We start from the raw sequence: 20759 nt of genomic DNA, 5'->3' as shown, positions 1-20759 counted from the left end.
AACGCTACTAGATCAGATATCAATAACTGAAGGTAGTTGAGTTCCACCCTGCTCAAACTGTGGCTCTCAGAATGTCTCGGTGCTATGCAGAAGGTTCAGTGTGGTGCTACTGCACATGCAGGTTGCCCTAAAGGGGCAGTGTATCCTCTTGCGTTTAGTACTGAAAAAATCCAACACTTGTAAAAGCTTCAATGGTATAATTTTTTTGTTGTTGTTGTTTTCCAAAACTATTGGAGAAGACCGAGGGGAAAATCCCTCCAGGATCAATATTCCTTCTGGAAAAAAAACCAAACCAAACAAAAGAAATCCCAACAAAAAAGCCAAAGCTTACTGACTACAATCTTCTGTTGCATGTTCTGTGTGGCAAAAGTAGGACTTGTAGATTTTAAAGATATGTAAAACCATTAAAACACAGGCAGCACGAGACTGAAGAAGAATGTCATGGTATAACAAGTACCATGTGAGTGTGATTTTTGTGCTTTTCAAGCATTTCCGCTGAAATTAGTGTGCTTAATTGCAGATTAAAATGTAGCTTTCCAGACGTAAGAATCGCAGAGTTAGGCTGCAAAGGCTTTGAGTTCTCACATATGATGAATGTTAGGATTTCCAGTACTTCATCAGAACTTGCTTTCACTTCAAAGTATAGGAATGGTTGGACAATGCTGCAGTAAGTGAATATGAAGTTTTCAGGTGTAATCAAAATTGTTGGTTTCTGATAAGTGTGCAGACTTGGGATTCTCATCTCTAACAGCATTGAGCAGTTTGGTTAAAGCATAATTTAACTTGCATTAGAGAACATTTGATTATAATTTAATTAGTATGTGTTGATTACATAGTGACTGTTCTCGTGATCTGTGTTGTGATGAATCTGTGGATGAAGAAGTGATTTATTTAGTGATCTTTATTTGCTCATAGACTTGTGAATTTTGGATATGATCACTGTCAAGACCAAGATGTTGCATCTAAATCTTTGAATCTTCAGGTTTTTACAAGTAAAGCAGGTAATGAATACAAGTATTGTCAAAATGATCTCCGCTAGTAATTACCATGCAGTGTAATCATAATTGATTACTAGCTTTCTTTGTAAGACATTATATATATATGGGGGGTTTTGTATGGGTTTTTTTTGTATGTTTGAGATTTGTATTCCTTTAGAGTATACTTGACATGTAACTGTGAGGAGAGGGAGAAGGCACCTGTGCACTATTTTGTTTATTAAGTTTTTTTACCTTCTGAAAGCTGCATTCCAAGATGAGCTGAAGAGTACCTGGGGTTTTATATATCAACACCAACAATAAAACAGTCACCCAGAAATTTTCTGGTAGCCCATCTTCAAAGAACTGGTATCACACGCTTATATGGTGAAATATCTCAGTCTAATGTTGTAGCGTTTTCTGTTCAGAGCACAGGTGGTACCAAAGCATGGTTATGTATTACATTAGAGCAATTTAATGTTAAACGTGATGAAAAATGCATTAAAAAGTAAATTCAGGGAAGGTTTTGGCTAGGTCTGTTTGTGTATCTGACATAGTATATAATTCTGTTACAGAGTGGCCATGCGTAAATGGAGCATGTGCAATAGAGATTCTAAGAGCTTCATGTTGCTGTTAGTTAGTATGTGATACTTAGAAGGTCCAAGTATGTAATACTAAACTTAGCATGTGATACTTAAGGGTTTAGTATATTTGTGATTCCTTAAACTTAAACCTAAAATGTACCTTAAACCTTTAGGAGTTAAGAGTCTCCCTGCATCCTAATGCATGCCATGAGCTTTTTTTTTTTTTTTTTTTTTTTAATTAAAAACTGGTCTCAAGAGGCATCTGTTCATCAGAGATGCCTGTATTTTCAGCCTCTAAATTAGACCATACAGCCAAGCAGAGATTGTATCTGCTTAACTTCTGAATAGTCTACAGAGTTGTACAGGGATATGACATGTTGCAGAAGTGACTTTACATCTCACTTCTGAAGGTGTGCTGTATGCACATGGACGAATTGCTGAGGTATTTGCCAGTTGTGTTGAAATGGCCATTAATGCAAATAGTGAAATACAGTTACCTTACACGGATTTTTTTACTTACCAATACAGACAGCACACTTAGAAAGATTAGAGGGAAGGAATGAGAAATAGGAGAAAGCCAAGTTTCTATCTACCAAAAGTAGATTAGGCTACTTTCTTAGCAAGACAGACTACTTCTTATACAGACACCCTGTCCAACAATGGAAAATGTTATTGAGTTGTGTATATATATGTTTCCTTTTAAACCTATACTTGTCTAGGGTTTGTTCAGATTGAAGCACCTCCTTTTAGTTTAGGATGAAATTCAGTCTTCCTCCAACAAGGCAGCTGTTTGGTTACCCTGAAGTAAAATATTCTTTTCTCTCTGGCCAGCAGTATTTAAATTCTGTGTGGAACCTTTCACACACGCTTTTCACTGTGCTTAATGTAGAACACATAATTGGACAAATACACTTACTAGATGAGATTGTATGTGGCTTTTCATTGTTTGAAATATTTGAATGTTGTTTGAAACTGAGGATTACTTTACACAACCCATTTTGAGTAACTGACAGTTTGGAGCAAAGGATTTTGGCACTGAGACTGTATCTAGTTGTCCACGAACACTGTGGGTAATCGCACTAAAGTTAGTTTCCTTTTGTGCCTCGTGTTTGTCGTGGTTTACAAAACGGGACTGCAAGCTCTTTGGGGCACAGACTATGCCTTCTGTGGAACTGCTAACATGCTTCAAATATTAATGGTAATATCCCTATTTGTACTATTTGGACATCTCTGGCAAAGAATAATTGGCATAACTTCAAAATGGAATATTCCATGCAATTTCCCATTTAATAAAACTGTTATTGGCTACTGCCAATCTGAACACTGAATGAAATCACTCTTCCTTTCTCAAACTTCCGTGGTAGAAGAAAAGTAGTTCTGTTCCTTATAGTCAGCACAGACAAAATGTCTCCAGATAAAAACCCCTATGTACTTCTAGGTTAGCTGAGATCAAGCAGTTCTAGTCTCAGAATTAACTTTGTATGTCAAGAATTCAGTGGTTATTTAAACAACACTGGGCTGTTACATTTTCTTTTAGTACTTCAGGAGTTCTTCTTGGTTAAATTTGCTTGGTATTAAAAAAAAACGCAGGCAGTAAGATGACATAAACCCTGGATTACTGTCACTTAACTTTACCTGCCTAAAAGTTAAGCATCTGGACTATATTTATAGAGAGAAATAGGCGTCTCCAGAGGATGATTGCTTCTGTCCATATTTCTTAATTTTCTGTATAGGAGTCTAAATGAGAGATGTTTGGATGGCTGAAGTTAGGTGAGGCAAATCACTCCTAAGCCAGTACAACTAGACAAAATGCCACAGTGCAATGTTGTGTTTGAATTGTGATGCTCAGATGCCATGTCGAGATGTTGGTACAGCCTCGTGCCTTATGCTTCTGCATGAACAGAAATGAGGAATTTGAAGTTAATGTTTCCTAGGTAAAACTTCATGTCTTCATAGGCGACTCTTACAATTTCAGTGGTATGAAGTTTATTTATCAAGTGACAGAGTTGTAATTTTTTTTTCCATAATTCTGCTGAATCTAGTAACTTGCTGTTACCCTGTATGAGTAGAACGTAATTTTTAAATGCTTCCTTTTTTTTATTTTATTACTTTGTTGTGGTTGAGATCTTTTTTCCCTTTTATTTCGGAAAAGATAAGAGTCCATCCAAATATATCTTCATGTGAGTCTTCTCACCTTGTGGCATTTAGCTACAGCTCTTATTGTTTGCAAATGATTTTGAAATGGATAGTGTAGAAGACCTGGTTCTGCCTTTGCATGAAACACTTACCTTATAGGTGCAACAGGACAACAAGCTTTCCCTGCACCACTTGGTGCACTTAGTTATTTTAACCAAGTAAAATACCTTGGTAGCTGTGCTTTTTTTGTACTTGCACTTTTTCCGTACTGTGCCTTTTCCTGTATAGTTTGTATACATAAACCTTTATTTTGTGCCTTTTTCTGTATACCTTGTATACATAAACCTTTGGTTTTTTATAGAACAGTATCTGTATTAGTATTACTTTTTTTTTTTTTCTTTTAAGTGATAAACTTTCAGTAAAGGTAAAAGGTGAATGGTCATAGTTGTGGCCTAGCTGTCACAACTGTATTGGGATAATGTGGTTTGGAAGCTGTTTATAACATGAATGCCAAAGTAGCTTGCCAAAGCATCAGAGTAAGTGGATTAACGTTTTTATAAGAGATGGAGAGAGGGCTAACATCCAATGGAGTCAAAACAGTATCAGTCTGATTTAGAATTAGGCTGGGAGTGGGGAGCATTCCTGCACAGAGTACCTTGGCTGAAATAAGCTTGTGCCAGGGAGTGACTTTTCTCCTAAAAAAGAAATTAACAGCTCTTTGGGCTGGAAAGGGGAGAAGTGACTATCATTGCTAGTATGAGAAAGTCCTAGTAGTGTATTGTGCTGCTGCCCATATGAAATTACTTAGAAAGCAAACAAACTGTGTTTTTACTATGTTGTTCTGTGCATATTTGACAGTCCCTGAACAGAAAATATCTAGAGATTGAGGCAGTCTGTGGAGAGAAAGGCTTGATCAGTTTTCTGGCTGCAAGCATGATTTCTACTGGGAAGGGCTAAAAATGTACTTCTTGAGAAGAACTGGCCATGTCAGAACCCAGGTTTCCATTGTGCCATATTGCTTCCTCTGTTCTCTCTTATTTTGTGTTTTGCTAGGTAGTTGATGGTTAGAGATATGTAATATATATTTCTGTAATCTTTCCCTTTTTTGTGAGATTATTTTTAGTTTCTAATTTGAGACAGTCTTGATTTTGTGCAGCATAAAGATGTCTAGGTATTCAGGTGGACAAGTCAATTTTCTTTTCCTTTTTTGTCTTTTTAGGAGGCTTGTGTGTGTGTTGTAGTCTAGCCTCTGATACTCCTGATGAAATAAGGTACTCCATATATTTTTTACATAAAGGTAAGATTAACCTGTTAAGTTATGCTTTATTTTGGAGAATGTCACTTTGCTGAAAGAGTCATAGAATGCCTTGCAAAACAAGTAACTACTAAAGTCTGCAGACGAACTACTGTGGCTGATGTTTAGAGACAGCAGCTGCCTTCAGCTGCAAAGTTGACTTTCCTGCTGTAGACTTCCTGCCTGATGCTAAATGGGTAGCTTCAAACCAATGGCCTTGTGAGTGGCTATTAATTTGGTCCCTTATTTCTAGCCAGACTTTCCGGCATGCTGAGCACAAGCATCAGTGAAATCTGTGGGAGCTTGCAGGTGTGTTGTACTTGTGCCATAAGGCATTTGTATGGGAAATAGAGCCAACAGCTCTTAGCTTGAATGTCTGTTTAGAATTCCAGTTCAACATGTCATTTTCACAGCAAGAGGTGCAACACCCGCTGACTGTAAGAATAGTTGCTATGTAAGTGGTGCTCTAGCTCTTAATTTTAAGACCTTTTTTTTTCCTTGAATAAAGAACGTTGTTTTATTCTGATCAGAATAAAACTTGTCATTAGCAAGATCTTTCTCATTTGATAGATGGAGGAGAGAGGCGAATTATTTCTCAATTGAGAAGCTGCATAGTTTGGAGTAACTGTTCAAGTGGACAACATACCTCTGTTTTACTTCAAGTGTTTGCTTTCTTGTGTCAGGAAACTCTTTGTATGTCAGAGCTGCACTAACATGTTGCTTTGCTGCTGGAATGTTGTGAGATTGAATGAACTGCATTTTTGTGTTCTTGAAGGCATTAACAAATTGGAAAAGTCCATTCTGGGTGTGGCAGCACCCTGCATTGTAACTGCTGTGACGGGCTGATTTCCCCAGATGTACTTGATGTGTAGCTGAAGGGTGGTTGCATTGCTTGGAGCCAACCATGGCCCTTGTACATCCCTATCTGTACCAGGAAGAAACTGAGGATAAATATGGTGACATTGACCAGCTGCATCTGAAATGACCTTCATGGAATGGAGTTGTTTGGTGCAGAGCTGTTTGTGGATTCATGTAAGATTCATCAGTCATACAAGAGAATTTTAAGACTGGTTCTGAGGTGACCCAGAGAAGCAGCGGTATATCAGGTCCATAAGCATCATTTTTGAGACATGTAAGGAGTTCAGTCTGTGCTGTAGCATCTGTAAACTTGGAAGGAAGCTTCTTGTCCCCTTAAAGCAGTTACTGAATGCAGCATAAACACAAAAGTCACAATGTTGCAGGTGTATTCTTCAGTGCTGGTATTAGCTTGCATGTGTTCGCAGTGGCAAGTAATAGGGTGGTAATCATGAGTATACTGACTCATTGCAAGCAAACTTCAGTCAGTATCTTGTGTGAAAAACTATTTGGTTTAGATACTCCATCTGTAGTGTTGCTGTTGGTCTTCGAGGTCTCACTTTTCTTTTTTTGCAGCATAGATAAAGCATATCTCTCTGCTAGGGTCAGGAATCAAAGTCCTGGATGAGTGGCTGAAGTATGGCTCGTGATCTACTTGTTTCCTTGGTGGTCCTGTAAACTGTGGGTCTATCATCTTATCTTGAATTTTCATGCAGTATTAAGTAGCATCCTGATCATGACACCATTCAGCGTTTAGGATATTGCAGCATGGACATTTAGAGGCCAGTCATTGTCTCCTTTAGTTATTTTAATCTTCAGCTTTTCTCAGAGATTGAGGAAGTTTGAAGGCTGTATGTCATTCTTGCTGGATGCCAGAAGTAGTGTGGTGCAAGTCTAGAATAAAATAACAGCTGTGCTGATGCAAAGCCCGTACAAACACAGCAGGTCTGAAATTAGCCTATGTTTAAACAGAGCTGAACTAAATTACAGCAGTAGGGCATGCGGATAAACAATCTGGAAATTCTTTAAAGCAGTTGAAAGATCACCAACATGTGAAGCACAGCTACATAAAGGATTTGTGTTTGGGTTTTTTTTTTTTCGGGAGGAGGGGGGGAGGTATTTTTACACAAGCTTGCTCTTGGATGGAATGCTTCTTTAAACACGAGTATAGGCTGTGCAGTGCATGGCTAGTTTCCACGTACTAAAGAACTGCATTGTGTGGGTGCAGGTCTACTAAGTATGCAGCAACTCTGTTTAGGATGAAGTAAATCTGTCTCTGCAGACAAGCCCATAAAACAGTCTAAAATATCCCTATTTGGGTGTGTTGGCCTGCTGAAGCTTCTAGCTATAAATTCATACTTGGCTTGTAACAGATGGTGTTTATTGTTTGGGTTTTTAAAAAATATTATTATTTTTCCCCAGGTTACAACAAAACTTTTACAGTTTCTCTAGAAAGAACAGAATCTCATCAATTGAAGGAAGTGGCTTTTATGAATCTTGGTAGGTTACTTGTGTTACTTCCCTGTGTGACTGCCATTCTCTGTCCCCAGTAGGGAGACAAATGGCTAACCCTTCTCTAGAAGGAAAGGATTTTTTTTCTTGACTTTAAGTAGTTGTGTTATTTTGCTGCTTTTTTTGCTTAACTTTATATTTGGCATTTGATACTGCAATACCTCAGTATTAGTAAGCAACTTCCTCTGAAATTGCCTCAGAATCTGCTCTGGAGATCAGCTGCTGAGTTCTTGAGTGTCTCAAGCCTCTTGAATCCTCCCCTGGAAACGCAAATGTATTGCTAGTGTTTCCTGTGTTAATGTAACAGCAGCTTTTAATTAACTCCTTTTATATTTCCTAGATATAATCAATTCCATCAGAGAGAAGTGGGCCAAGATGAGAATCATGGGAAGCAGCCTCTTAAAGCAAATAAGTGAACAAGTGCTAAATTGACCACTGTTATTTCTTTAAATAGACTATTATGTGGCTGCTTATTTGCCTGGCCAGTTCCTGCACCTCCTGAATATTGAGCATCCTGACCTGCTGTGCTATAGTTTATTTCTGACAGGTATAGTAAGACTGCTGCTTGAAGTAATTTTATTGTTGTAGTGGAAACTTGTTCAAATCTCTTGACATGAAAGTTGTATTTCTCAACAATTGCTTTATTGCACAGTGTTCTGAAGAAGAAGGAGAGACATTGAAAAAATAAGAATGGCATTTTTGCCACTTTTCATTTTAGAAAGAGAATCTGAAGTGACATTTCATACTTCATCTATTACGTACTTCTAGTTTGTTATGAAATGGAAGAAGACCTTTCACTGAATTCGAAATTCTTTGCCTTGGTTTCATAGTTTCCCTTCCCCCATCTTTGCACATGCTTCTTGGTCCTCCACTGTTCTCAAATTTCACATGGAGATGTAAATTTGATTTTACATTTCCTTCCTCCAATTGAGCTGCTGTAAATGTGTGTGTTTGGAGGGTGTGGGGAGAGGAAATCTGTGTTTCCTTCACCTGATCAGGCTGATGCAATTTGATTTAGAGTCTCATCTGAGAGGCACGTTATTTCGTTTCCAAAAAACATGTCTTTATGGGAAGTGAGTTATTTTTGGAAGGGGGGGCTTTGTTTGAAAACAGAAATCTGTTGTTCTGATTGGGTGAAGGAGAGGTAAGTAGTTGGAACTGGTGCAGGGGCAGCATCACAGGAAGTTAATACCTATTGTATACGCATAATGAAATACTGTTCTGCTAGAAATGAGTGGAAAGCATCACTGTTGCATGGTGGGCCTGATTTCTCTGATGCAAAGGATCTGGAATCCTACTGTATAGTACTGTGGTGGTGAACCTTAGTACTAGCATAAATAAAGTGGTTTTGATCTGATACTTCAATCAGTAACTATAGAGCAGAACCTTCCTGTTCTGGCCATTGGGATTGATGGTAAGAGATCCACCAATACAAGTTTGTATCATGATTCTGCCTGCGAGCAGTTCTGAACTGTACCAGTACGCTTAGGTGCAAATTCTAGTGTTGCATCTCTATTACTAGCCTTGTGCCCTTCTCTGTTCCATCCTATGTACTCTGATTTGTCTTGTGACAGAATTGCGAGCCTCAAGTCTGTACACCTTCTCTGCTTCAGCAGTAGGGAAGGAGAGAACTGAGTATGGACTGTGATCCTCATTTACTTCCTTTACCCAGCCAGCACCATTCCTCCTCCTCTTCAGTGTAATACCAGGGCAGCTAGTATAAGAGACAGACTGTTTCTTACTGCTGGGGACCTGGGAGTCTTAAGAGAAATACTGGAAGCAGCCAAATTCTGTGTTCTTAGTCCTTTTTATTCTCAAACCAATGTTCTTCAGGTGAGGATGCAAGAATTGACATGTTGCAAAACTGCTCCGTCCAATCCCCACTCACGTCAACAGTCTTGGACTGCCGCATAGGAAGTATGTATGCCGTGAGCATCAGTGACAGCGCCTTACTACAGTTCCTGCAGAACAGCAAACAAGACAGCGAGAGATTGGCAGCTCTACATTGTGCCCTGTTACACTTCCAACACACAGAAGACTTGGAAATGCAGGTGAGAAAAGAACCTCCTCTAAGTTTTTTCAGTGACTGATGTCGTATACAAAGAGCAGCGTCAGGGCATGAATGATACCAGCCAAAGAAGAAAAGTCCTGATTCACATGTTTTGGAAGTGCCAAGAGCCTCATCAGCTGGGCTGCCTGAATTGCTTTATTGGTCAAGGCTGTCCTGAAAACATTTATCTCTGTATCACTACTTCATGGAAAGTCTTACTACTGAAAACAAAGTTTCTATAGTCTCTTACAACACATGCTTAAGCAGAGAGATGTGACAAACTCACCTGTTCTCATTGTGACAGATAATTTGGTGGATTTCTGAGAACCTGTCAACATGTCATTCTTTTGACCCCATTCAAGAATTTATCATCGGTAGGTATTTCTTTTCCTGCATGCTGAATTTTCCTGCATACCCTAGTTGTGGCTGAAAGAGAAGCCACAATGTCACAAACTGACTCTCTTCTTTCCACACTTTTTGGTTATGATTTATGTTAGCTGACCTCCATTTTGTGGTGTTAGATACAATATCAGTAGTTTATAGGATACATAGATCTCTCAAAATCAGATTGGCAGTAAAGCTTTTCAAATGCATTCTTCTGTCTAGGGGGACAAATAGATTTATCATTATTTTAGGTCACTGGAGAGCAAATTCTCCATCTGGCTGCTGTCTTGGATATCTGGGATGTAAATAATTGAGATTGGAGTAGAGGAACCAATCTCTAGCCTAGCCCAAACCGTTTTTTCATAAGGATTTGGCATATCGTGATATTCTCTTCTAACAGTTGATTCCTCAGCCTAGCCAGTGCATGTCCTGTGCCCTGAGCCTTTGTACAAAGGACCCCTGCAGCACTGAGCTGTAGCCAAGCAGCTGACCCAGCCCTGCAGCCATCTGGACTTCTCTTCCTCCTTTTGTGCACAGAATGGGACCAGTTCCACCATGGAGGAAACTGTTTCAGAGATACCAGCAGGATTTGTCCCTAAAAAAGTGTTAGACAAGGAACTCACTGTGAAGCCTGCTCTCGTTAGCTAATATTTTATACAATCTTGCCCTTATAAGTCTTTTTCTGTTGCATTCAGCCTCCCTGTACTGCAGAATGTGTCCAGAAACTCACAACCTGGATAAACTTTTGCCCTACACATCACTGCTTGACTGGATTGGGGTAAGATAACAGCTGGTACTTTAATTAATAGCTAGAGGGAGTCTGTATTTTCTCTCTTAATACAGCCTTTAACTTGTATGCCTTACCTTTTTGTAGACATACTATAAATCCATATCTGGGCTTTATGCCCATTGCATTTTGTCAAGTCTTAACCTTAGTGGTGTTTTCCATGAGTTGATTTTTTTTTTTTTTTGTCAACAAATAAAAGCATTTATAAAACAAGAACAGCTACTATAATGGAATGGATTATTAAATCTCTCAGTTTTCATAATGAGGTATTAATTTGTTGCATATTATATGAGGTTTATAATGAATACAGAATACATTTAACCAGCAAAATCACGCAGTTATTTCCAAGACAAATAGTATCAGTAGAGGTAAGATTTATGAGTAAGTTTGCAGAAGTAAAATAACTTTAGGCAAGACTCTACAGTTAGAGCAAATAGCTTATTTTATTTTCTCTGATCTGACACTGTTCTAATATGTTGTCTTTTTTTAAATGAGATGAATGAGAGAAACATCTTCCATATTTCTTGTTGGCAAAACTGAATGTATAGTTTTAGCTAGCTAGCTAGTTTCACAAAGGAAATGGGTAATGGAGATTCACTTAGATACCCAAACAGGCCCATGTTTTATGCTAAATTATTTATATTCTTATAATTTGTCTGTATTTATAGATTATCCCTGGAGTAACATGTGCAACAGACATTATTTCTCTACCTGTGTTAGAGGTAAGTTCCAATATAAAACTACATTTGTATTTGCGGATTAGGAGCTGCTTTTTTGTGGGATGAGGGTGTGCTAAATACTACTGAAGCAGTGTCCCCACAGCCCTATCCCAAAATAGGGGTGAACAGAAAATTGGCCTGTTTGAAATGGCTTATGCGTTTACTAAAATATCAGTTATTCAGGCTGATGTTTGCTAGCTCAAAGATGTTTTCTTTTGTTTTGTTTCTCCCTTCCTGAAGAGACTTCTTCCATTCAACAGGGAAGATCCTCCAAGAATTAATTCTTGTTAAATTTGATAGATACCTCTTCATTTTGTGACTTCGTTAGCTGTTAACTTGGCACAGCGGACATGTAGGATTTCTACATATCTCTACGTATCCCCACTTTGAGGGATATTTCATTGTGCTGCCATTGCTACCAATGGTTCATGACCCTCTCGCTTTGTTTTCTCCAGAGCATCCTGTGATTGCACTGGTGTCAGGGCTTTGGCTAGCTAAATCTAGACAAATTCCTGCACAGACTGGAAAAGGTGGTGAGCTGGATGGGGGGAGCACATGCTGTTTGAGTAGGAAATTGTACTTTCCGTTGAAAACAACATGAATGATTCTTCCCATCTTCCATTCCACTCCCTCGGCTTCAGTTTAGAGAAATACTTGAAATTTTCCTAAGTGTTCCCCTACAAAATCTGAGAGAGGCTTTTAATAAGCAGGTTGTCGTGGAGGGCTGATGGGAAGAGTCAGAGCTTGAACGCAACACTACCAGCAGCACATGGGAGTAGACTCTGGATACATGACAATATTGTTTCATGTAGCACTTTAAAGAGGCGAGAGTCTGTTTCCTCCCCAGTGCTTATAATTAGCTTATAAAGCTTCACTGTTCACAAAATCTTTTAAAATCAGTGAAATTACCCACTGCTTACTCACCTTGCAACAGTGCATCACAGCTGTACTGCTACAGATTCACATGACTGCTGTCAGGGAATTGGACTTTGCATGCTTTGCTTGGGAAGGCTGCCCTGAGAGCTGGGACACCTGGGAAAATCAGATCTTGAGAAAATCTGTTGCTAGATAATCCCTGTAATTCGCTGAGGTCAAAGTTAGCAGGCCTTTAATTTGTCTGAGATTGAACCTCAAGCCCCTGGGGGCACATGCCTTTAGCAGCTATACTTCCTGATTGTGGAACTCATTTCCTATTTCTGTCTGAAACCTAAACAGATTGAAAAGGTCAGAGTTGAACTAAAGACAAATATTTCCTGCTACTTTTGACTGCAAATTGCTCTGACTCTTGAGTGAGGACAAAGATGGTAGTACACAGGGTAAGGTTTAGTGCTTTGGCTGCTCTGTACCACTCCAGTGACACAAACCCACCATGGCTTGAGTTCCAAGTGGTCAGTTGTTGGTGTTTCAGTTGGTGTGTGTTGTTGGCATTACAAGTCAGACCCTGGTGACAAATCTGATCCTACAAGTAGTATTTCTTTTGCAAAGACTTTATGGCATTTCACAGAAACAATGGTGAATTGTTGCTTTGAGAAGCTTTTTGGAGTTCCGAATTGTGAGTTCTGAGCCTGTGAATTGTTAAGAGCCTTTGGGAGGGCTGTGTCCATATTCACAAAAATCTGTGCTATTTGGGTAACAGGTGTATTTTTATCACTAAATTCCTGTTCAGCAAGAGGTATTGAGAGAGTCTGTGAGAAAGGGGGAACAGTCGATCCGATTGTCAAAAAGCTTTACATAAGGACTGCAATTAATAAGAGTCTGATTATTTTTTTTTTCTCCTTTTAAACACAGAAACCAAACTTAAAGGGGTGCAAATGGGCTTGATCAGAAAGGGAGAAGGAAGGGGCAGGAGGAAGAAGGGAAGAAAACAGGAGGAGGTGCAAGAGAAGAGTGAAAATGTGTACTGCAAGCAGTTGTCAGAGAGATCAGCACAGGAAAAGGCAGCCTCTCCCTCATGCTGTGCTGAGCCACTGGGGCGAAGAGTGATGTTTTAAGGAGTAGCTGCCTGTGCAGCTACATAGTTAGTTACACAGCTCTCTGAATACCTTCGCTGCTGGGTGGACATAGCACTACGGTTCCCCTGGAGAGGACATACACCTCTTAAAGGTCATTGTTACCCTGCATCCTTTCAGAGGGGTATAGCAGAGACTTCTCTTTGTCTTTATTTAAAAAAACAGTACTTAGGAAAGGCTTCATGGGAGCTTTTAATAGGTTGCAATCTGGTAAGGCCTTGCTTTGACTTCTGGTAATACAATGTTTTTTACATGTTCATGCTTAGGTATTAATTCCTGACTCTCCAGAAATGTCTGCAAAATAAACACTGTGTAAGACAAAGAAGCTTTCTCTTTCTAGTCCTTGCCTTGATGATCCTCAAGAAATAACAGATTTCATTTAAATAATACTTTATTTTAAACTTTTGACTTTTTAATGAGGTCTAATACAGTGCAGGTTTTCAGTGGTGTCTGCTTTTAATTCTGAAGTCTACCACTTCCTGTTACAGATTCAATATATGAAAGAAACTTGCTGTCTTGCTTCCCCCCTGCCACACATCAAACAAAATCCAGTGTGGCCTGAATGCAATTTTGCAGTGGTGGTGCTGTCGTAGTTGCATAGATTGGTCACTAGATGATACCCTTATGCTATATTCTTGATATTTCTCTCATTTCATATTGGTAACATTTAGGGAACCTACTGCAGTAGTAGCTTGTTAGTTAGCTCCAGCAGGGTGAACATATGGTGCCATATGCACTCCTAGTTTCCAGCTGCTAAATATAACTAACATGAAGCAAAAAAGAGATTTATTTTTCTCTTCTGCAGCTACAACAATAAAGTGACACTCATCACTGGCAGCAAAAGGGAAGTGGCTGCTAGGATTGAGTCTCTGCAATTTATTTTCCTTGGCAAATTGTAGTTTATAGTAGGAAGTGGTTTTAAAGGCTTCTGAGGTTTTCTTCTAAAGTTATTGTCTTTGTAGAAAAGTAGGGAAGAGAGCAAAATCCAACATGTTAATTGCATTAATGCAAGATGGAGGAATTATGTGTAATAAACCTTTTCTTCCTTCAAATATCACTACTGTAGTTTCTGTATTGGGAGATAAATGTATATAAAGAGGGGCAAGAACAGCTAGTACCGTATCTTGTTTTTTAAAACTGCCAAAAAGAATTGCCTTAATCTTGTCTCTTCCTCACCAATGATCACATCACCCCCCCTTATAAACAGCAGTTTCAAATCTTTATACCCAGTCCAAGAAACCAGTGTGTGTTTGTTTGGGTTTTTTTCCTCCTGTCTGTTCACAGCTGAGTTTAAATTAATTTCGGCATTAGAGTCAAAGGCTTTAGAATTGCTATGGAAATGTTTGGATTTTGTTTCTTTTCTGGGATGAGGCACTGTTTCTTGAGGTTGGCAAATGGATGTTTGCAATGTAAGTATTAGTGCAGCTTGAAAATAGTGGCAGCCTGCAGCTGCCAGGATCATGGTGGTATTCCTCTATTTGGAACTACTAGAAACCCAGAATGGGATTTTTTGGACCAAATGTAAACATTTACATCTAAGTCAGTTGCCTAAGGCTCCTTTTACAGTCAGGGGAAGCCTAGACAATATGGCCACTGTAGTCTGTGGTGCAGTTCTTCCCATCCCATCCCAAACATGTGAAATAGGTCAGATGAATTATGACTTACAAATACTCATTTCTTCCCAGTGACTTAAAAGGATCTTAAGGTGGCAAAGTATCTGCATTACAGGCACCAAATCTTGATCTCAAGTTTAAGTGCTACCCTGCCGTCAGATCAAGGGAATAAAAGTACTGGGAAAAAATAGTGTAACTGCTTTTGTTTAAATTTTTTCACTTAGATTGTTATGAAGCTACATTTACCAGTTCTTTCCAATCACTTAGTGGGAGGGTGATTAGGTATTTCTTTAAGAGTGCAGCCTGTATTCTGTATTCATACTTTCCCTACATTACTTTGCAGTTCCAAAACTCCAAAGGCTTCTGGGAGAAACTCAACTCAAACTTGGAGAGTGTGAAGTATGCAGAACCACACTTGCATTACCACAGTAATGTGCTCAGGAGGGAATGGCGTAACCTTTCAGAAAAGGTAAATATGCGTGCGCTGAAACAGCCTCTGAAGTGGATGTTTTAAAGCCCAACACGGAAGAGTTTGCTTTTTTTATTTTGAGGATAAAGAAATGGGAACCTGATGATAAGTGCCAAGACTTGCAGTCATTTTACTTCTAAGGTGATTGCCTGTAAGTCTTACTCTGTTAAAATAATGTGAGAAACTAAACAAAAGCAGAGCTTGCGCATACTTGTATTGTCATGTAGGTTAGATGTGTGTGAGTGCCTATGAGCATGGGTAGTTGGAAAGCGCATGGGTAGTTGGGTTGAAGCCCCACTGTGCATTATTTCTATTCAAAGGGAAAACCAGCTTCATTTCTTATCTGCGTTTTATCAGGGAGTGTTTTAATTGGCCTTCTGCTTTGTTCATTTGGGGATTTTTGTTTGTTTACAAACCAGAGAGAGGAGAGAAGAACCACAGCGTATATGAGGAATATTTTTGAAAATGCCAAAAAGTAGGTATTACCCTTTCTTATTTTATAGAAGTATATTGAAGGATTTAACATGCCATTTAAATAGTTGATTAGGTATCTGACTAGATATCTTAATTTAAAGAAGATTATCCAGCTGAAAATCAATTATTGGAATCCTTGTAATCACTGCAGCATGATCTGAAATATCCAGGCCTGTAGAGCTAGGTATTTTATGGTAGACATGAAGAGTTATTGTTATGCAACCTAGTCAGATGGATTTATTTAATGCTATTTAATATCTTCATTAAATTTAGTTACATGTACAGTTCTTGGATTTCTTTAGCTGTCTTTGGAGGATCAAAGGGTCATCTAAGCTTTATAATGTTCTTATGAAATTCTTTAGAGTAATGCATATGAAAAAAGATGATTTTTTTGTTTCAAAACCCAGGGTGCTTTCTCATCTGGACACTTGGGACTCTGGTAAGTAAAACTTGTCTTGATGTAGGCCTTAGCTGTAAGCTTTATTAGAATACTTCCATCTAGCTGTTGTTGGCTAAAAATAAGTTGCTGGGTGTGTTTTCAGCACTGAAGAGTTTGAGGCATTAAGATGAATGGTTATTAAATTACAGGAAAACTTTCTCTCTGATAGGTGGTAGGATCATACACTGACTAGGAAACCTTTGAAAATAAAGTTCCTACTTCATGTGGGATTTAACAACATAAGCCGTAGACCTTTGTCTGCCTAAGGATTTCTTCTTCAGGATTTTTCTCCTGGAGCAGAGTATCAATGGTGTTACTGTTGAGTCTTGTCCACTTATAGCTGCCTTTGCAACTCTAGAACTTGTGTACAGTAGGAGATTATGGCTGGTGAAAAAAGTCATGGTGTAGAGATGACAGACTTAATGAATTTCCCTAGGCCAGGAACACTTGAGGTTTTGTGATGCTCAGTTCCTCTGTCACAAATAAGTAAAACTGAATTTAGTGGTAAATTATGTTCCTGCAGTTTACACATCAGTGCCTTCTATGTATTCTGCCACTGTGTGCTGTGAAATGATGCTGGTCTAAGTGCTGCTTGCTCCTTTTATTACGAAGAATTTTCGGTGCATTCATTTCCAGCCCTAACACCAGTCATCCACACCACTGCTGGTTATTGCTACAGGCTCTGACTTTGAGGGACCTTATACGAACTTTGTGAGCCTCGGGTCCATGTTTTCTAAAGGTGCTTACTGATAAAGAAGTCAGATGTTTAACTATTAGTAGAGAATTTCTAGACAGCTGCCAGCTGGTAACAAGCATCAATGTAGTGTATCTTCCCTGTAGATTTTTCTTCAGGTCCTTTAAAATCAAGCAATAAAGGTCTTTATGCTGCTAAGTGGTGGAGTAAATATATTTCAAGGTGAGCAAAGATGGTTGGAAAGAACTTTGTAAAAATTTAGCACTTGGGTCTGTAAAATGTTGACTTGGTTTTATGCTACCTAATGAAATAAGAGATTGCTTTTCTTCCTTTGCTGTTAGTAGACAGGAAGCAGTGATTAGGAAATACAGGGTATTAAATTTCAGTAGATACTATAACCTCCTTCCATTTAGTTAGAAAATTTGTGTTCTTTTACATAGCAGTCTGCAAATCTGAATAACAGAAGCAGCCAGACCATGGGAGAGAACCAGGAAAGTGGGAGGTGATTCTGTGGAATATTTACTTTCTGTTTAGCCATTTCCTTGGAAAACCCACACTGCTGTTTTAGTTTGGTTGTAAATGACAAGATCTAAATAGCATATGCATTTGCACTGGTGTTACCAGAAGGTTCTTCGTGCCTCTGCTGTACTGTATCACCACACTGTGATAACTCTTAGTTAAATATCAAAGAAAAGAGTAATGCAAAAGAAGCGTAATGTGGTGTGACAGGCTTGTGTTCCTCTGTTAAGCACTTGAGGGAGAAGATGACAGATACAGGGTTATTTTCCGTTCCTCAGTTGTCTCTTATGCAGTCCTTGATTCTTCACCATCTTAGTTCTGTAGGTGAGTAGATAAAACCACAACTTCTGTTTGTTTGTTTATGTTTCTAAGTACTTTTGAAGCTGGTTGAAGTCTTCTGCTATTTCTAGTGTCATGTCCTTGAATGATTCTTGCTCTGTTTATTTCAGAGGAAAGGCTAGTACCTCTCTTTCAAGAAGAAGATTATCAGCAGCAATTACTAATGGGACTGGTATGTGCTTTTGTCACAGTGTGCACTAGAGGACGCACAGCCTCAACAAATGTAAAGAGTAAGCTTACAAGTTCCAGTGCTGAGTGGAAGCTCACTCAGAGTGGCTATGGGACAAACATTGTATTTCCTAAGTTTTAGAGTTCATAGTCATGATATCGTGATATCATCTTAACAGGGCATGATATCATAAGGCATAGGGAAAAAACAGCAATGGAAAGTTGATTTGTCAAAATGCTTTCTCCCAATATAACTTTTCTTTGGCTAGAAACTGTTATTCCATCCTCCTGGAGTTCATCTTAATCTGTCAGTTACTTTTGGACTACTTTACATCCTTAAAATATGTATAAATAAATTCCCCACCCACTGCTTTCCTCAAAAGAAGATCACAGATATTCTTGCTTCTCAGTTTAACACCTTTTTTTACTGTCTCCTTTTCTTTCTACCTCACTTCTGGGACTGCTATGACTATTCTGAGGTCCCTTCCTCTTTTGCACTGTTTTCACTGATGATCCCCCTAAAGGATCATCAGTCCTTATGCTTCTGGGTAATAAATCATATCTCAAATCCCCACCTGTCCTCTGTCTAAATACACATCTTCGTTTGTCTCTTGTTCTCTTACTATTAAAACCAAATAAAACTCTTCAGCATGCAGTGGAAAGTCTGAGCACTGCATCTGCGAAGAGCCTATCAACACTGTCCTGTCTGTCCAAATCTAATGCAAATTTTCATTCTTTGCAGTCTTGTCCCCTTGTTTCCGAGTTCTGCCTCTCATTCTCTGAAGCCTCTCTACATTCCTTCCCTGCAGTTTATTCAGACAGATCCAAAAAGCAGGTCACTGCTGTCCTTTTTCTATACTTTCCTAATACCTATATCACTGTCCTGACATACTGAGATTAATCTACTTATAAACTCCTTGAGACAGAGATTTTTATTTGCCTCAGTTTTACTCTGAGCTTGGAAACAAATAACACTTCATAGTAATTCTTAGCAAAGAATCAGCATGGACTTGAGTTGCAATCCAAAGCTACATTAGGTCAGAGAGTATTTCAGAAAGGAGAGGGTAGGGAGTGGCATGAACTGTACGATAACAAACACCTGATTTTAAAGACTTTACAATTAATGTTTAACCTGAAGTTGCCATTAATCACTTGGGTTCTCAGGTTCTTGGTTACTACCACAAACTATACTTGTGCTAGTTTTCTCTACTGTAAAATCTCTCAGGTTTATTTGTATATAATTAATACTTATATTCTCAGGATTCAGTGTTCATATTAAAATCTTTCTTTCACACTGTTCACTTGGCTTGACCCAGTGTAAGCTTTTTCTTTTCAATGTCATTGAAAGTTCAACTTAGTGCTCATTTTGCTGAATTTGCACCAAGTAGCCATTTTGAATGTTCACATCTGCTGTTGAATTTGACAAGATTGTACGGTAGCTTGGGATCTCACTCTGAACTGGAGTTTTGTAACAGGGAGACATTTTGTTGTGCTAATGCCCATTGGTCAGGCCCTGCGCCTGCTGGAGCTTTTGCATCTTTTTGAAGATACCCAAGGACACTGAATTGTTGACTTTTTTTTTTCCTAGATGGTTGCTCAGCTAAAGGATCACCTTATGAGACATCTGCAGTATGTAGGAAAAAAGAAGATTGACCAAATAGTTCTGGATTACGTTGCAAACCTGGTTAGTTTGATTTCATAGTCACTATTGTGAGCAAGCACGTATTTGTTGGAGGGTAGGGTCTTGGGTATGTACTGTGTGTATGTAGCATATATTTGGTGGGAGGAGATTGTTTTTAAGATGTTTAACCATATTTTGTTGCTTAATATTGTATATATTGGTAAAGGAAAGAATAACACTTAAATAATACTTAAGAGCTGCATTGGTCACTCAGAAAAGACAGTTCCCTTTACAGCTTGTACAAATGTGGTCTACTCCCAGAAATGAAAATGTGAATTCATCCTGAAAGTTGGTCTTTAGATCCATTTTGGTTCCTGTAGAATACATTGCTGCATGTCTTGAATAATGAAAATACCATCAGGGGAAAGACAAATTAAGAAAAAAAGATTTCACTCCAATATGACGTGACAGTAAACCATCACTACTCCTACATACTGAATTCGATGGGCTTTTTGTGAGTGTAGCAGGAGACAAAGTTTTGCCTGAAGAAATCCATATAAACTACAGTGAAAATTTCTTTTCCAAATTCCTATTTTTCTGCCTTTCATCCTCTTAAGAGAAACTTTAAAAAATAAGCTGTAAAAACTGTGACTGTTGTTCATAGATATTATTGTACCTGATTTTGTCTGTCTCAACATCAAGTCCTTTAAGTGCAGAATGCAGAGTCCACAGAAGCTCACATGGCAACTAGAAAATCATCTTCTTTGTGCTAGCCCTGCCACACTGTTCAGTAGAAAATCCCCACAGTGTCGTTTTCTAGTGATGGAAATCTCAGGAGACTTTCTTGAGGCTACTGGTGCCTGCATCTTTTCGGAAGTCCTGTGCAAATTGGTTGTGCTGTCAACATTACAATGTTCTCTGAACTGCTGCAGCTTCCACTGAGGCTACTGACTTTTCTGTTTAGGCCTCACTCTGTAGCTTGGCAAGGTGTTTCACTGGTAATCGGCAGTCTGTTTTCTGTAACTTTATAGGAAAGAAAAAAAACCTGGTGGCTGATTAAAATAGGAACAGTACAGCATGAACCAAAGCTTTGTACCTGAAAACAGTGCTGAAAAAAAA

The 20759-nt window shown here is 38.7% G+C and overlaps 1 protein-coding gene across 1 annotated transcript in view; it reads left to right on the top strand.

The window, feature by feature from the left end:
* Positions 1-20759, top strand: part of GSAP (gamma-secretase activating protein) — a 47097-nt gene that overhangs the window by 15288 nt on the left and 11050 nt on the right. Inside the window, exons 12-24 of the mRNA XM_010580923.1 lie at positions 916-1001; positions 4914-4991; positions 7266-7343; positions 7810-7902; positions 9189-9406; positions 9710-9779; positions 10485-10567; positions 11245-11298; positions 15261-15386; positions 15806-15861; positions 16268-16299; positions 17962-18023; positions 19608-19703. Coding sequence (XP_010579225.1) covers positions 916-1001; positions 4914-4991; positions 7266-7343; positions 7810-7902; positions 9189-9406; positions 9710-9779; positions 10485-10567; positions 11245-11298; positions 15261-15386; positions 15806-15861; positions 16268-16299; positions 17962-18023; positions 19608-19703 — 1132 coding nt within the window. The remainder of the gene's footprint in view (positions 1-915; positions 1002-4913; positions 4992-7265; positions 7344-7809; positions 7903-9188; positions 9407-9709; positions 9780-10484; positions 10568-11244; positions 11299-15260; positions 15387-15805; positions 15862-16267; positions 16300-17961; positions 18024-19607; positions 19704-20759) is intronic.

The sequence above is a fragment of the Haliaeetus leucocephalus genome, unplaced genomic scaffold, assembly GCF_000737465.1.
Source record: "Haliaeetus leucocephalus isolate CR32 unplaced genomic scaffold, Haliaeetus_leucocephalus-4.0 Scaffold751, whole genome shotgun sequence".
Taxonomy (NCBI): Eukaryota; Metazoa; Chordata; class Aves; order Accipitriformes; family Accipitridae; genus Haliaeetus; species Haliaeetus leucocephalus.
The sequence above is the reverse complement of the archived record's forward strand: the minus strand, read 5'-3'. Positions and strand labels throughout refer to the sequence as shown.